The 18888-nt window shown below is 47.6% G+C and overlaps 1 protein-coding gene across 1 annotated transcript in view; it reads right to left on the minus strand.

Moving 5' to 3' along the window:
* The window catches only part of LOC139560170 (chromodomain-helicase-DNA-binding protein 7-like), a 152326-nt gene that overhangs the window by 70047 nt on the left and 63391 nt on the right, over positions 1 to 18888 (minus strand). The window contains exons 7-12 of the mRNA XM_071376718.1: positions 13395 to 13450; positions 12934 to 13048; positions 12598 to 12681; positions 10821 to 10958; positions 10552 to 10673; positions 1471 to 1714 (exon numbers count right to left, since the gene is read on the minus strand). Coding sequence (XP_071232819.1) covers positions 1471 to 1714; positions 10552 to 10673; positions 10821 to 10958; positions 12598 to 12681; positions 12934 to 13048; positions 13395 to 13450 — 759 coding nt within the window. The remainder of the gene's footprint in view (positions 1 to 1470; positions 1715 to 10551; positions 10674 to 10820; positions 10959 to 12597; positions 12682 to 12933; positions 13049 to 13394; positions 13451 to 18888) is intronic.

Below are 18888 nucleotides of genomic sequence, written 5' to 3' on the forward strand. Positions count from 1 at the left end.
CTGGACCCTGGTCAGGGAAATCTGGCCTTTGGTCAATTTACTGAATCAAAATGGACTCAACATACAATGTAATAAACATATTTTCTCAAGTATGAGGTTAGTGGAGTAGGTTTACACATTTAAATGGCTGGTGGAGTAGGTTTCCACATTTAAATGGTTGGTGGAGTAGGTTTCCACATTTAAATGGCTAGTGGAGTAGGTTTACACATTTAAATGGCTGGTGGAGTAGGTTTCCACATTTAAATGGTTGGTGGAGTAGGTTTCCACATTTAAATGGTTAGTGGAGTAGGTTTCCACATTTAAATGGTTAGTGGAGTAGGTTTCCACATTTAAATGGTTAGTGGAGTAGGTTTCCACATTTAAATGGTTAGTGGAGTAGGTTTCCACATTTAAATGGCTAGTGGAGTAGGTTTCCACATTTAAATGGTTGGTGGAGTAGGTTTCCACATTTAAATGGTTAGTGGAGTAGGTTTCCACATTTAAATGGCTAGTGGAGTAGGTTTCCACATTTAAATGGCTAGTGGAGTAGGTTTCCACATTTAAATGGTTGGTGGAGTAGGTTTCCACATTTAAATGGTTAGTGGAGTAGGTTTCCACATTTAAATGGTTAGTGGAGTAGGTTTACACATTTAAATGGCTAGTGGAGTAGGTTTACACATTTAAATGGCTAGTGGAGTAGGTTTACACATTTAAATGGTTGGTGGAGTAGGTTTACACATTTAAATGGTTAGTGGAGTAGGTTTACACATTTAAATGGTTAGTGGAGTAGGTTTACACATTTAAATGGTTAGTGGAGTAGGTTTACACATTTAAATGGTTAGTGGAGTAGGTTTACACATTTAAATGGCTAGTGGAGTAGGTTTACACATTTAAATGGTTGGTGGAGTAGGTTTACACATTTAAATGGTTAGTGGAGTAGGTTTACACATTTAAATGGTTGGTGGAGTAGGTTTCCACATTTAAATGGCTAGTGGAGTAGGTTTACACATTTAAATGGCTAGTGGAGTAGGTTTACACATTTAAATGGTTAGTGGAGTAGGTTTACACATTTAAATGGTTAGTGGAGTGGGTTATGGTCACATTTCAGTCACTCCTTATTTGGTCGGTACGGTCAGTGTGGAGCTCTGATTAATGTTGTTAAATACCTGCCTGTCTAAAGTGCTTCTTGTGGGATTATTCCTAGATTAGGGTTAAGAACCGACTGTACCATACAATACTGTATCCATGTGGCTAGGAAGGCTTGAGTGTCTGTCACTTAGGCCTGAGTCTTGTGATGTTATGGTTTGTTATGTAATGGTAGGTTTATGGTGTGGTTGGGTTCACCTCGCAGGCCGGTGTTACATAGCTATAGTATCGTTGCATTAAGGTCATGTTACTTGTGCATCTGGCCTTAATGGTCTTGTTACGTCAGGTCATGCCTGTAGTGGATGGTACTGTTATAATCACGGTTACAGTACGGTCACGACGTACCTGCACGTCGCGGTAGTTCATTTCGTAGGCCTGTATGGTCTTGCGGCTGGCCTGGCTGCCATGGTAAACGATCACGTTGAGCTCGGTCCACGTGCGGAACTCCCGCTCCCAGTTTGGAATGGTGGAGAGGGGGGCGATGACCAGGAAGGGCCCGTGGATCCCCTTCAGGTAGATCTCATAGAGGAATGTGATGGACTGGATGGTCTTGCCCAGGCCCATTTCATCTGCTAGGATGCAGTTCCGTCTGGAGGGGAACAAAGAGAGAACATGATGAAAGGGGAACAATGAGTCACCAGTCACTGTATTAGCAGTAGTGAGTAATCTGAATGGGTCTCCTAGGAGGACAGAAAGGAGAGAAAACAGTGCAAATGAATGAGATGTAACAGGGATAGTCTGTCTGTCTCAAATGACACCCTATTCGCAGTGTAGTGCCCTACCTATGACCAGAGACCTAGATAGAGCACTATATTGGCAATAGTGTGTCCTTAAGTCTCTGTGCACTCTATTCGTGAGTGAGTAATCTAATGAACAGTTAGATAACCCTGTAAAGGCAAATCAATGACACTCAAACTAAGAAGTTGGCTGTGTGGCTATTGCATCATACTGACTGTGTGTGTGTTGTGTGCAGCAGTGGTAGATCACACATTAATGATTGGTGTGAGAAAAGCACAGATTGGGTACACACATGTCCCTGCAACACATGGGTTGGAGGACACAATATGGGGCATGGATGTGTTGATTGTATTTACACATGCTGGGTGACATGGTTCAGTATTATCTATGCAAGTGTGTTGGATAAACACATAGCGTATATGGTCCTACTTGTTATTGAGTAATTGTGGGTTATGAAGACAGACTTTAGTCAGTAGATATTGTATATTATACTATGTAATAGTTACATAATATATACAGTACCAGTAGATTAGAGGTCGACCGATTAATCGGAATTGCCGATTAATTAGGGCCGATTTCAAGTTTTCATAACAATCGGAAATCGGTATTTTTGGACACCGATTTTTTTATTTTTACACCTTTCTTTAATCCTTATTTAACTAGGCAAGTCAGTTAAGAACACATTCTTATTTTCAATGACGGCCTAGGAACGGTGGGTTAACTGACTCGTTCAGGGGCAGAACAACAGATTTTTACCTTGTCAGCTCGGGCAATTCAATCTTGCAACCTTACAGTTATCTCTTGACACAATGATGAAAATAATCATGGCCTCCAAACCTTCAAGCTGCATACTGGACCCTATTCCAACTAAACTACTGAAAGAGCTGCTTCCTGTGCTTGGCCCTCCTATGTTGAACATAATAAACGGCTCTCTATCCACCGAATGTGTACCAAACTCACTAAAAGTGGCAGTAATAAAGACACTTGAAAAAGCCAAACCTTGACCCAGAAAATATAAAAAACTATCGGCCTATATCGAATCTTCCATTCCTCTCAAAAAAAAAAATGAAAAAGCTGTTGCGCAGCAACTCACTGCCTTCCTGAAGACAAACAATGTATACGAAATGCTTCAGTCTGGTTTTATACCCCATCATAGCACTGAGACTGCACTTGTGAAGGTGGTAAATTACCTTTTAATGGGGTCAGACCGAGGCTCTGCATCTGTCCTCGTGCTCCTAGACCTTAGTGCTGCCTTTGATACCATCGATCACCACATTCTTTTGGAGAGATTGGAAACCCAAATTGGTCTACACGGACAAGTTCTGGCCTGGTTTAGATCTTATCTGTCGGAAAGATATCAGTTTGTCTCTGTGAATGGTTTGTCCTCTGACAAATCAACTGTACATTTCGGTGTTCCTCAAGGTTTCGTTTTAGGACCACTACTGTTTTCACTATATATTTTACCTCTTGGGGATGTCATTCGAAAACATAATGTTAACTTTCACTGCTATGCGGATGACACACAGCTGTACATCTCAATGAAACATGGTGAGGCCCCAAAATTCTGTCCAAAAAGGATGCAGAAAAATTAATCCATGCTTTTGTTACTTCTAGGTTAGACTACTGCAATGCTCTACTTTCCGGCTACCCGGAAAAAGCACTAAATAAACTTCAGTTAGTGCTAAATACGGCTGCTAGAATCCTGACTAGAACCAAACAATTTGATCATATTACTCCAGTGCTAGCCTCTCTACACTGGCTTCCTGTTAAGGCTAGGACTGATTTCAAGGTTTTACTGCTAACCTACAAAGCATTACATGGGCTTGCTCCTACCTATCTTTCCGATTTGGTCTTGCCGTACATACCTACACGTACGCTATGGTCACAAGACACAGGCCTCTTAATTGTCCCTAGAATTTCTAAGCAAACAGCTGGAGGCAGGGCTTTCTCCTATAGAGCTCCATTTTTATGGAATGGTCTGCCTACCCATGTGAGAGACGTAGACTCGGTCTCAACTTTTAAGTCTTTACTGAAGACTCATCTCTTCAGTGGGTCATATGATTGAGTGTAGTCTGGCCCAGGAAGGGTGAAGGTGAACGGAAAGGCTCTGGAGCAACGAAATGCCCTTGCTGTCTCTGCCTGGCCGGTTCCCCTCTCTCCACTGGGATTCTCTGCCTCTAACCCTATTACAGGGGCTGAGTCACTGGCTTACTGGTGCTCTTTCATGTCGTCCCTAGGAGGGGTGTGTCACTTGAGTGAGTTGAGTCACTGACGTGATCTTCCTGTCTGGGTTGGCGCCCCCCCTTTGGTTGTGCCGTGGCGGAGATCTTTGTGGGCTATACTCGGCCTTGTCTCAGGATGGTAAGTTGGTGGTTAAAGATATCCCTCTAGTGGTGTGGGGCCTGTGCTTTGGCAAAGTGGGTGGGGTTATATCCTTCCTGTTTGGCCCTGTCCGGGGGTATCATCGGATGGGGCCACAGGGCCTCCTGACCCCTCCTGTCTCAGCCTCCAGTATTTATGCTGCAGTAGTTTGTGTGTCGGGGGACTAGGGTCAGTTTGTTATATCTGGAGTACTTCTCCTGTCTTATCAGGTGTCCTGTGTGAATTTAAGTATGCTCTCTTTCTTTCTCTCGGAGGACCATGCCTCAGGACTACCTGGCATGATGACTCCTTGCTGGCTGATGACTCCAGGCTCATTGCCTGGTTCCTCTCTAGGTTTCTTCCTAGGTTTTGCCCTTTCTAGGGAGTTTTTCCTAGCCACCGTGCTTCTACACCTGCATTGCTTGCTGTTTGGGGTTTTCGGCTGGGTTTCTGTACAGCACTTTGAGATATCAGCTGATGTAAGAAGGGCTATATAATTACATTTGATTTGAGTTAACTAGTCCAAAGCTCTAACCACCTGATTACATTGCACTCCACGAGGAGCCTGCCTGTTACGCGAATGCAGTAGAAGCCAAGGTAAGTTGCTAGCTAGCATTAAACTTATCTTATAAAAAACAATCAATCAATCATAATCACTAGTTAACTACACATGGTTGATGATATTACTAGTTTAACTAGCGTGTCCTGCGTTGCATATAATCGATGCGGTGCGTATCGTTGCTCCAATGTGTACCTAACCATAAACATCAATGCCTTTCTTAAAATCAATACACAGAAGTATATATTTTTAAACCTGCATATTTAGCTAAAAGAAATCCAGGTTAGCAGGCAATATTAACCAGGTGAAATTGTGTCACTTCTCTTGCGTTCATTGCACGCAGAGTCAGTGTATATGCAACAGTTTGGGCCGCCTAATTTTCCAGAGTTTTACGTAACTATGACATAACATTGAAGGTTGTGCAATGTATCAGGAATATTTAGACTTATGGATGCCACCCGTTAGATAAAATACAGAACGGTTCCGTATTTCATTGAAAGAATAAACGTCTTGTTTTCGAGATGATAGTTTCCGGATTCTACCATATTAATGACCTAAGGCTCGTATTTCTGTGTGTTATTATGTTATAACTAAGTCTATGATTTGATAGAGCGGTCTGACTGAGCGGTGGTAGGCAGCAGCAGGCTTGTAAGCATTCATTCAAACAGCACTTTCCTGCGTTTTGCCAGAAGCTCTTCGCTGTGCTTCAAGCCTATCAACTCCCGAGCTTAGGCTGGTGTAACCGATGTGAAATGGCTAGCTAGTTAGCGGGGTGCGCGCCAATAGCGTTTCAAACGTGTCACTCGCTCTGAGACTTGGAGTAGTTATTCCCCTTGCTCTGCATGGGTAACGCTGCTTCGAGGGTGGCTGTTGTCGTTGTCTTCCTGGTTCGAGCCCAGGTAGGAGCGAGGAGAGGGACGGAAGCTATACTGTTACACTGGCAATACTAAAGTGCCTATAAAAACATCCAATAGTCAAAGGTTAATGAAATACAAATGGTATAGAGAGAAGTAGTCCTATAACTACAACCTAAAACTTCTTACCTGGGAATATTGAAGACTCATGTTAAAAGGAACCACCAGCTTTCATATATTCTCATGTTCTGAGCAAGGAACTTAAACGTTAGCTTTCTTACATGGCACATATTGCACTTTTACTTTCTTCAACACTTTGTTTTTGCATTATTTAAACCAAATTGAACATGTTTCATTATTTATTTGAGGCTAAATTGATTTTATATATGTATTATATTAAGTTAAAATAAGTGTTAATTCAGTATTGTTGTAACTGTCATTATTACAACAAAGAAGAAAAAAAAAAAAAAAGATTCATCCGATTAATCGGTATCGGCTTTTTTGGGTCCTCCAATAATCGGTAACCGCGTTGAAAAATCATAAATCGGTCGACCTCTACAGTAGATATCTTGTATATTATACTATGTAATAGTTCCATAATACAGTGGGGCAAAAAAGTATTTAGTCAGCCACCAATTGTGCAAGTTCTCCCACTTTAAAAGATGAGAGAGGCCTGTAACTTTCATCATAGGGACACTTCAACTATGACAGACAAAATGAGAATTTAAAAAATCCAGAAAATCACATTGTAGGATTTTTTATGAATTTGCAAATTATGGTGGAAAATAAGTATTTGGTCAATACCAAAAGTTTCTCAATACTTTGTTATATACCCTTTGTTGGCAATGACAGAGGTCAAACGTTTTCGGTAAGTCTTCACAAGGTTCACACACTGTCGCTGGTATTTTGGCCCATTCCTCCATGCAGATCTCCTCTAGAGCAGTGATGTTTTGGGGCTGTTGCTGGGCAACACGGACTTTCAACTTCCTCCAAAGATTTTCTATGGGGTTGAGATCTGGAGACTGGCTAGGCCACTCCAGGACCTTGAAATGCTTCTCACGAAGCCACTCCTTGTTGCCCGGGCGGTGTGTTTGGGATCATTGTCATGCTGAAAGACCCAGCCACGTTTCATCTTCAATGCCCTTGCTGATGGAAGGAGGTTTTCACTCAAAATCTCACGATACATGGCCCCATTCATTCTTTCCTTTACACGGATCAGTCGTCCTGGTCCCTTTGCAGAAAAACAGCCCCAAAGCATGATGTTTCCACCCCCATGCTTCACAGTAGGTATGGTGTTCTTTGGATGCAACTCAGCATTCTTTGTCCTCCAAACACGACGAGTTGAGTTTTTACCAAAAAGTTATATTTTGGTTTCATCTGACCATATGACATTCTACCAATCTTCTTCTGGATCATCCAAATGCTCTCTAGCAAACTTCAGACGGGCCTGGACATGTACTGGCTTAAGCAGGGGGACACGTCTGGCACTGCAGGATTTGAGTCCCTGGCGGCGTAGTGTGTTACTGATGGTAGGCTTTGTTACTTTGGTCCCAGCTCTCTGCAGGTGGGACCAAAGGTTGACTGCTATGATGACTGCTATGGTGTGTGGTCATCCACACCCCATCCCAAATTGGCTGCTGTGCCATTTCTTCCCCTTGCATTACTTGATATTACCACACTAGGTCCCCCCGTGTGGTTCTGGGAATTTTGCTCACCGTTCTTGTGATCATTTAGACCCCACGGGGTGTGATCTTGCGTGGAGCCCCAGATCGAGGGAGATTATCAGTGGTCTTGTCTGTCTTCCATTTCCTAATAATTGCTCCCACAGTTGATTTCTTCAAACCAAGCTGCTTACCTATTGCAGATTCAGTCTTCCCAGCCTGGTGCAGGTCTACAATTTTGTTTCTGGTGTCCTTTGACAGCTCTTTGGTCTTGGCCATAGTGGAGTTTGGAGTGTGACTGTTTGAGGTTGTGGACAGGTGTCTTTTATACTGATAACAAGTTCAAACAGGTGCCATTAATACAGGTAATGAGTGGAGGACAGAGGAGCCTCTTAAAGAAGAAGTTACAGGTCTGTGAGAGCCAGAAATCTTGCTTGTTTGTAGGTGACCAAATACTTATTTTCCACCATAATTTGCAAATAAATTCATAACAAATCCTACAATGTGATTTTCTGGATTTTCTTTCCTCATTTTGTCTGTCATAGTTGAAGTGTACCTATGATGAAAATTACAGGCCTCTCTCATCTTTTAAAGTGGGAGAACTTGCACAATTGGTGGCTGACTAAATACTTTTTTGCCCCACTATATATACAGTACCAGTCAAATTGGACACCTATTCATTCCATTGTTTTTCTTTATTTTTTTTTACTATTTGCTACATTTTTGGAATTTCTTTCCTTCTTAATGCGTTTGAACCAATCAGTTGTGTTGTGACAAGGTAGGGGTGGTATACAGAAGATAGTCCTATTTGGTTAAAGTCCATATGGCGAGAACAGCTCAAATAAGCAGAGAAACCACAGTCCATCATTACTTTAAGACATGAAGGTCAGTCCATCATTACTTTAAGACATGAAGGTCAGTCAATACGGAACATTAAGAACTTTGAACGTTTCTTCAAGTGCAATGATGAAACTGGCTCTCATGAGGACCGCCACAGGAAAGACCTAGAGTTACCTCTGCTGCAGAGGATAAGTTCATTAGAGTTACCAGCCTCAGAAATTGCAGCTCAAACAAATGCTTCACATAGTCTCCTCTGAACAGTGTCTGTTACTTGAACTGTGTGAATCAGGCCTTCATGGTCAAATTGCTGCAAAGAGGCCAATGCTAAAGGACACCAATAATAAGAAGAGACTTGCTTGGGCCAAGAAACACGAGCAATGGACATTAGACTGGTGGAAATCTGTCCTTTGGTCTGATGAGTCCAAATTTCAGATATTTGGTTCCAACCACAGTGTCTTTGTGAGACGCAGAGTAGGTGAACGGATCATCTCCGCATGTGTGGTTCCTACCGTGAAGCATGGAGGAGGAGGTGTGATGGTGCTTTGCTGGTGACAGTGATTTATTAAGAATTCAAGGCACACTTAAACAGCATGGCTACCACAGCATTCTGCAGCAATACGCCATCCCATCTGGTTTGCGCTTAGTGGGACTATCATTTGTTTTTCAATAGGACAATGACCCAACATACAGGCAGGCTGTGTAAGGGCTATTTCATTTATTATATATTTTTATTTAACTAGGCAAGTCAAACCTCTTGAAGCTAGGGGGCAGTATTTTGATGTTTGGATAAATAACATTCTCAAAGTAAACTGCCTATTTCTCAAGCCCAGATGCTAGAATATGCATATAATTGGCAGATTAGGATAGAAAACACTCTAAAGTTTCCAAAACTGTCAAAATATTGTCTGTGAGTATAACAGAACTGATATTACCGGCGAAAACCTGAGGAAAATCCAACCAGGAAGTGTTGTTTTTCTGAAACTACTCTGTTCCATTGCAAGCCTATCCTCCATTTAAAGGGATATCAACCAGATTCCTTTCCCTAAGGCTTCCACAAGGTGTGAACAGTCTTTAGACATAGTATCAAGCTTTTATTCTGAAAAATGAGCGAGAATGATCACATCGCGTCAGTGGACAGCCAGATGTCCTTAGATTTGTTCATGCGCGCGACACAGGAACGAGACCTATTCTTTTTCTCTTGTATTGAAAAGGCACCGTCCGGTTGAAATATTATCGATTATTTATTGTAAAAACAACCTGAGGATTGATTATAAAAAACGTTTGACATGTTTCTACGAACTTTACAGATACTATTTGGAATTTTCGACTGCCCGGTGTGACCTGCACGAGCCTGTGGATTACTCAAAACGCGCCAACCAAATGGAGGTTTTTGGATATAAAATAATCTTTATCGAACAAAATAAACATTTATTGTGTAACTGGGAGTCTAGTGAGTGCAAACATCCGAGGATCATCAAAGGTAAGCAATTAATTATATTGCTTTTCTGACTTTTGTGACCAATCTACTTTGCTGCTAGCTGTTTGTAATGTTTTGTCTACTGAGAGTTGTCCTCACAAACTCTTGGTTTACTTTCGCTGTAAAGCATTTTTGAAATCTGACACACCAGGTGGATTAACAACAAGCTAAGCTGTGTTTTGGTATATTGCACTTGTGTTTTCATGAAAATTTAATATTTTTTGTAATTTAATTTGAATTTGGCGCTCTGCAATTCAGTGGATGTTGACGAAAATGATCCCGCTAAAGGGCGCCAAGAGGGTAAGAACAAATTCTTATTTCCAATGACGGCCTAGGAACAGTGGGTTAACTGCCTTGTTCAGGGGCAGAACGACAGATCTTTACCATGTCAGCTCGGGGATTCGCTCTAACCACTAGGCTAGCTGCCACCCCTATTTGCCACCCCTATTATAAGAAGGAGTGATGGAGTGCTGCATCAGATGACCTGGGCTCCACAATCACCCAACCTCAAACCAATTGAGATGGCTTGGGATGAGTTGGACCGCAGATTGAAGGAAAAGCAGCCAACAAGTGCTCAGCATATGTGGGAAGTCCTTCAAGACTGTTGGAAAAGCATTCATCATGAAGCTGGTTGAGAGAATGCCAAGAGTGTGCAAAGCTGTCATCAAGGCAAAGGGTGGCTTTTTGAAGAATCTAAAATATATTTGGATTTGTTTAACACTTTTTTGGTTACTACATGATTCCATGTGTTATTTCATAGTTTACGTCTTCACTATTATTCTACAATGTAGAAAATTGTAAAAATAAAGAAAAACCCTTGAATGAGTAGGTGTCCAAACTTTTGACTGGTACTGTACATGTTATATAAGTGAGTCTCACACACGTCATATAGCTTAACACATGCACGAACGAACAGTAGGTTTTAGTACTTCTTACGTATTGTACCAGTTGAAGAGCAACCAGTTCACTCCCTCCAGCTGGTATTCCCTGAGTGCGTTGTCGTTTATATAATCCCTGGAACTCTCGGATTTCTGCCAGTTTTCGGTGGGAGGTCGCTCCTGTTCCAAATAAAAGCCTACCGTTAGTAGTTTCTGTGCGACCGCAGGAGCCCTAGCTGGCTCCGCGTTAAAGGGCTGGGGCCAGAAAATGTAAGAAAAAGGCAGCAGGAGAGTGTATAGTGTGTGTGAGGTTTTTATTTTACGCACCACGCGTTTGGTCTCGGGCTGACGGGCCGCCACGGCCTCGTACTCATCGATCTTGGCCTGGTCGATGTCGGCCTTCAGCTCCCAAGTTATATCCTCATAGGGCAGGGAACACCACTTCACCAGGTACAGCTTTACAGGCTGGGGGGGGCAGAGAGAGGTTGGGGTTAGTGTGTGTGTGTTGGGGCAGAGAGGGCGTTAGTATGTGGGGAGGAGATAGTGTGTGTTGGGGGTTAGAGCGCGCGTGCGTCCGGGGGCGTTAGTGCGAGCGCCGGGGGGGGGGGGGAGATAAGTGTGTTGGTTAGTGTGTGTGTTGGGGAGGTTAGTGTGCGTGTGTTGCGGGGGGGGGGGGGGGTTAGTGCGCGTGTGTGTTTGGGGGGGGTTAGTGCGCGTGCGTGTTGGGGGGGGGTTAGTGTGTGCGTGTTGGGGGGGTTAGTGTGTGTGTTGGGGGTTAGTGTACGTGCGTGTGTGTGTTGGGGGGGGTTAGTGTGCGTGTGTGTGTTGGGGGGGTTAGTGTGCGTGTGTGTGTTGGGGGGGATTAGTGTGCGTGTTGGGGGGGGATTAGTGTGCGTGTTGGGGGGGGTTAGTGTGCGTGTGTGTGTTGGGGGGGGTTAGTGTGCGTGTGTGTGTGTGTTGGGGGGGGTTAGTGTGCGTGTGTGTGTGTTGGGGGGGTTAGTGTGCGTGCGTGTGTGTGTTGGGGGGGTTAGTGTGCGTGCGTGTGTGTGTTGGGGGGGTTAGTGTGCGTGCGTGTGTGTGTTGGGGGGGTTAGTGTGCGTGCGTGTGTGTGTTGGGGGTTAGTGTACGTGCGTGTGTGTGTTGGGGGGGGTTAGTGTGCGTGTGTGTGTTGGGGGGGTTAGTGTGCGTGTGTGTGTTGGGGGGGTTAGTGTGCGTGTGTGTGTTGGGGGGGTTAGTGTGCGTGTGTGTGTTGGGGGGGTTAGTGTGCGTGTGTGTGTTGGGGGGGGTTAGTGTGCGTGTGTGTGTGTGTTGGGGGGGGTTAGTGTGCGTGTGTGTGTGTGTTGGGGGGGGTTAGTGTGCGTGTGTGTGTGTGTTGGGGGGGTTAGTGTGCGTGTGTGTGTGTGTGTGTTGGGGTGGGTTAGTGTGCGTGCGTGTGTGTGTGTGTTGGGGTGGTTAGTGTACGTGTGTGTGTGTGTGTTGGGGTGGTTAGTGTACGTGTGTGTGTGTGTGTGTTGGGGGGGTTAGTGTGCGTGTGTGTGTGTGTGTGTGTGTTGGGGGGGTTACTGTGCGTGTGTGTGTTGGGGGGGGTTAGTGTGTGTGTGTGTGTATTGGGGGGGGGTTAGTGTGTGTGTGTGTATTGGGGGGGTTAGTGTGTGTGTGTGTGTTGGGGGGGTTAGCGTGTGTGTGTTGGGGGGGGTTAGCGTGTGTGTGTTGGGGGGGTTAGTGTGTGTGTGTTGGGGGGGAGGGTTAGTGTGTGTGTGTGTTGGGGGGGGTTAGTGTGCGTGTGTGTGTGTTGGGGGGTTAGTGTGCGTGTGTGTGTGTTGGGGGGGTTAGTGTGTGTGTGTGTGTGTTGGGGGGGTTAGTGTGTGTGTGTGTGTGTTGGTGGGGTTAGTGTGTGTGTGTGTTGGTGGGGTTAGTGTGTGTGTGACTTCCTGTGAATTCCAAGATTAAAGGAAAGGGCAACGTTTGTTCGGAACTTAGAAAGGAACCTTGAGCCAAAGCATCAACTTCAATCAATGACATAACCAACCTTATTCCCACTTCTGAGGTCGTTTAGAGGACATATAGAACAGGAAGGAGGGAGAGAGCAAGAAAAGGAACGCACCTCTCCGTTCTCATCTGTGCTCTCTGACACGTCCAGTACCCGGTCCACCTCAACGTAGTCTGGGTTGAAAGGCTCGTCATCCATCTGGAGGGGGGAGGGAGAAAGGGATGAGTGAAGGATGGAGACGTTGATGTTAGTGGTATCATAGCAGAGAGTGAATGGCCTGGTTTCGTTCTGTGCAGTCTAGGTCCAATTCACCCAACCAAATATAACATGTCATTGAATCCTCTGAAGTTGAAAGTGGGGGGGAAGGGAAAGAAAGTGATTCTACAGCGGGTGTCAAAGCTGACAAAATGGCAGCTCAACACTGAGGGAAGACAGAACTGTGGGACTGACCTCTGTCACGAAGGTGGGGAGGGCATGCTTGGCCCTGAACCGCTTGACCTTCTGGTGGATCCTTTTGTCCTTCTCCAGCTCCTCCAGATCTGCCCAGCGACAGTGCAGGTAGGAGCTACACAGAGAGAGCGGGGGAACACACACCATTACATACATATACACTTTGAACTCTCACTCAAATACACACACCCGTGGCAGATGCTATAATATACACACCATATCTCATACACCATAAACACACCTCACAAAAAGACAACGCAAAATACAGACGCACCATCACAAAACCAAACGTGCTAATCTAGAGATTTATAGCATTATAGAATTTCCTCTTCGGTCCAAACATTAAACCTGTGGTTTACAGAGCGTTTTGTTTGATTTCACGTTAATCCACCATTTCCCCCCGAAGCTGGAGGAAATAAAATGACACGGTGAACCAAGGCCACAGTCGTATTGGTACTCACAAGCTCTTGAATTTCACATAGAATTCTTCCACTTCCATTTTCTCTCCCGATTCCATCTTTGGAAAAAGTTACATTTGTGTCAGTTGTTGATTAGAGTCAGAAAGTGGGTGAGTTTTAATGTTTCTCTAAAAATATATAAAATCAAGGCCACTGTTTTCTCTAACAAAGTAGTCATCTAACAAACGTCTTCTGGCAGAGTTCTGTATAGTTTAGGAGACAATAAGAAAACACTGACAATATCCCCCCTACCAACCATCTCCACATGGTGCTGTGCGATGACTCATGAAGCCCCTACCACGGCCGCCATATCCCTTCCCTGAGACGTGGAAATGTTGGACTTCCTGTATTATATTATATTTTGTGCTAAAATGTTAATTCTATTCTACTGAGCCATTTACTTTGTGTTGAAATTCTTCTATTACTTTTTATTGTTGTTGACTTGTCAATAAGGAACCTGCCAGTAAGCATTTCATTGGACAGTGTATATCATTTGTATCCTGTACATATGACTAATAAAACTTAAAACACGCACACACACGGGCCCGCTACACTGTGCACGCTCACAGACACACTCGGGCCCGCTACACTGTGCCCGCTCACAGACACACACGGGCCCGCTACACTGTGCACGCTCACAGACACACACGGGCCCGCTACACTGTGCACGCTCACAGACACACACGGGCCCGCTACACTGTGCACGGCCCGCTACACTGTGCCCGCTCACAGACACACACGGGCCCGCTACACTGTGCACGGCCCGCTACACTGTGCACGCTCACAGACACACACGGTTCCATTCAGAGAGCTGACCCAAGGACTGGCTTCCTGCCAGAATCACAGCGCTACGACAGACGCCAAACTAGCGTTTCCTCGGGAAGGGTGTGTGTGTGTGTGAGGAGGTGGTATGTGGAGGTGGAGGGTTTACCCATTCACAGCTACCCGCCAGACAGCCTGTGTGAGTGTTCATATTGTTTTGGCAGAGGTGAACCAAGCTTTATTTTGGAGCAGCTTTTTCAAAGGGTGTGAAAAAACAAACTCCCCCCCCACACACCTCTCCCCTACACACACACCTCTTCCCCCACACACACACACACCTCTTCCCCCACACACACCTTTCCCCCCCACACACACACCTCTCCCCTACACACACACACACTTCTTCCCCCTACACACACACACACACACTCTTCCCCCCTACACACACACACCTCTTCCCCCCTACACACACACACACACACACTCACCTCTACCCCCCACACCTCTCTCTCCACACACATTTCACCCCCTGCTCTCTCCACACACCCTCTCTCACTCCACCCCCCTCTCTCTCCACACACATCCCCCCCTCTCAATCCCCCTCACTCTCCACCCCCCCTCACTCCATCTATCCACACACACACCCCCCCCAGTCCACCCCCCTCTAACTCCACACACACCCCCACTTACACACACCCACAAACCCCACTAACTCAAACACCGCCCACACACAAACACAACACACCCTCACACACCAACCTCTCCCTACACACCCGCCCCTCTCACTCCACACACCCCCCCTCACTCACACAAACCCCACTTACTCACACCCCCCCTCTCACTCTCCACCCCACCATCCACACCCCCCTCACACAACACACCCATTCTCCACACCCCCCTCACTCACACCCCCCCTCTCACTCTCCACCCCACCATCCACACCCCCCTCACACAAACCACCCATTCTCCACCCCCCCTCTCTCACTCACAAACAAACCCCAAACAACCCCCACTCATTCACTCCACACACATACCCTCTCTCTCTACACCCCCTCTCTCTCTCTCTACACCCCCTCTCTCTCTCTACACCCCCTCTCTCTCTATACACCCCCTCTCCTGCCCATACCCCCCTTCATTCCACCCCCCCCCCCCCCACTCCTCTCACTCAATCACACAAACAACTCACACACACACCAAACAAACCCCACTCACACAAAAACACCACTCACATATCCCCCCTCTCTGTCTACCCCCCCGTACATAGCCTCCCGCCCACACCCACCCTCTCACTCCACACCCCCTCTCTCACTCCACATACACACGCCACCCCTCTCCACCCCTCCCCCCCACTCACACACACCCACAAACCCCACACTCAATCACACAAACACCACACACCCCCCATCTCTCCACACCCTCACTCCACCCCCCCTCTCCACACAGCCCTCTCGCAACAACCCCCCCTCTCTCCACACCCCCCCCCCTCTCCACACACAGCCCTCTCGCAACAACCCCCCCTCTCTCCACACCCCCCCCTCTCCACACACAACCCCCTCTCCACACCCTCCTGTCCACAACCCCCCCTCTCTATCCACACCCCTCTCGCCACAACCCCCCCTCTCTCGCCACACACACACCCCTCTCCACACACCTCCCCCTATCTGTCCACACACACCCCCATCTCTCCACACACAGACCCCCTCTCACTCTCCACCCCCCCTGTCCACAGCCCCCCTCTCTCCACACACACCCCCGTCTCACTCCACACACACCCACAAACCCCACTCAAACAAACTCCACACTCAATCTTACACACAAACCCCACTCATACACACAACCACCACAACCCTTCTGTCTCTCCACACCCCCCCCCTCTCACTCCACACCCCCCTGTCCACACCCCCTCTCTTACTCCACATACCCCGCCATATCCACACACACACACCCCCTCACTCCACCCCCCCCTCAGTCACACACACAAACCCCAAACACTCACTCTCTCACACAAACAAACCCCACTCACACAAACAAACCCCACTCACACAAACAAACCCCACTCACATACACAAACCCCACACACAGCTCTCACACAACCACGACACACACAGCTCTCACACAACCACCACACACACAGCTCTCACACAACCACCACACACACAGCTCTCACACAACCACCACACACACAGCTCTCACACAACCACCACACACACAGCTCTCACACCCCACTCACACAAAATACCCCACTCACTCACACACAAAAACACCACTCACATACCCCGCCTCTCTCTACACCCCCTCACTCCACCCCCCCCCCCGTACATAGCCACCTCACTCCACACCCGCCGCCCATACCCCCCCTCACTCCACATCTCCCTCACTCCACCCATGTCCAAACCCCCTCTCTCCACACCCCCCCTCAGTCACACACACAAACCCCACTCAATCACACCACACACACACACTCACACACAAACAAACCCCACTCACTCTCTCACACAAACAAACCCCACTCACTCTCTCACACACACCCCACTCACACACACAAACACCTCACTCACACACACAAACACCTCACACCCCTCTCTCACTCCCCACACAACCCTCCCTCTCTATCTATCCACCCCCCCATGTCAACACCCCCCCTCTCGCCACACACCCCCTCCACCCCCCCTCAATCACACACCCCACTCACACAAAATACCCCACTCACTCACACAAAATACCCCACTCACTCACACAAAATACCCTACACACTCACATACACCCCCCCTCTCTCCCTCCCCTCTCTCCACACACCACCCATGTCCAAACCCCCCCTTTCTCTCCACACACCACCCACTCACACCCACAAACCCCCCACTCACAAACCCCACAAATCACACACAAACACACCCCCCCTCTCACCACACACCCCCCCCCCCTCTCCACACACCCTCCTGTCCACAGCCCCCCCTTCTCCCTCCACACACAGACCCCCCCCCCTCTCCACACTCACCCCCATCTCTCCACACACACAGACCCCCCTCTCTCTCCACACTCACCCCCATCTTTCCACACACACCCCCCTCACTCCACACACACACACTCAAACCCCAAACACTCACACACAACCCTCCTCTCTATCTACACACAATCTCTCCCCACACCCCTCTGTCCAAAACCACCCTCCCTCCCTACACGCACATCTCTCCACACCCCCCCCATCACTCCACACACACCCCGCCTCACACCACACCACACCCCACCTCAATCACCACTCACTCACACACACACAAACCCCATAGACACCGCAAACACTCTCACACAAACATCACTCACACACACACAAAATATTCCACTCACACACAAAATATCCCACTAACACACAAAATACCCCACTAACACACAACATACCCCACTCACCACACAGACACCACACAAACCCCAATCACACAAACATACCCCTCACACAAACAAACCTCACTCACCAAAAATACAGACACCACACAGAAACACCACTCATACACCTCACACACACACCTCTCTCTCTCTCCCTCCACACAAACACACCCTCTCACGCCCCCCCCCCCCCCCCCCCACACACACACACACACACACATATACCTCTGACCACACACACACATATACCTATGACCACACACACCTCCCACCACACACACCCCTCTCACCACACACACACACCCACCTCACACAAACCTCTCACCCCCCCCCCCCCACACACACACATATACCTCTCACCACACACACATCTCACCACACACACACACTTCACCACACACACACCTCTCACCACCACACACACACACACCTCTCACCCCCCCCACACACCTCTCACCACAAACACACACCTCTCACCACACACACACCGCTGACCACACACACACACACACCTCTGAACACACACACACACACACCTCTCACATCCCCCCCACACACACACACACACCTCACCCACACACACACACACCTATCACCACACACACACACACACACACACCTCTGACCACACACACCTACTCACCCCCCCCCCCACACCTCTGACCCCACACACCTCTCACCACACACCCATCACCACACACCCACCTCTCACCCCCCCCCCCACACACCTCTCCACACACACACACCTCTCACCACACACACCTCTCACCACAAACACACACCTCTCCACACACCTCGCACCACACACACACACACCTCTGACCACACACACACACCTCTGACCACACACACAAACCTCTCACCACACCTCTCACCCCCCCCACCCCCACACACACACCTCACCCACAACTCACCACACACACAGCTATCACCACACACACACACCTCTCACCCACCTCTGACCACACACACCTACTCACCCCCCACACACCTCTCACCACACACACACACACACACACCTCTCACCACACACACACACCTCTCACCACACACACAACTCTCACCACACACACACACACCTCTCACCACACACACACACACCTCTCACCACACACACACACACACCTCTCACCACACACACACACACCTCTCACCACACACACACACACCTCTCACCCCCCCCCCCCCCCCACACACACCTCTCACCCCCCCCCCCCCCCCACACACACCTCTCACCACACACACCTCTCACCACAAACACACACCTCTCCACACACCTCGCACCACACACACACACCTCTGACCACACACACACACCTCTGACCACACACACAAACCTCTCACCACACCTCTCACC

Source organism: Salvelinus alpinus, chromosome 30, assembly GCF_045679555.1.
Source record: "Salvelinus alpinus chromosome 30, SLU_Salpinus.1, whole genome shotgun sequence".
In the NCBI taxonomy this organism is placed as follows: Eukaryota; Metazoa; Chordata; class Actinopteri; order Salmoniformes; family Salmonidae; genus Salvelinus; species Salvelinus alpinus.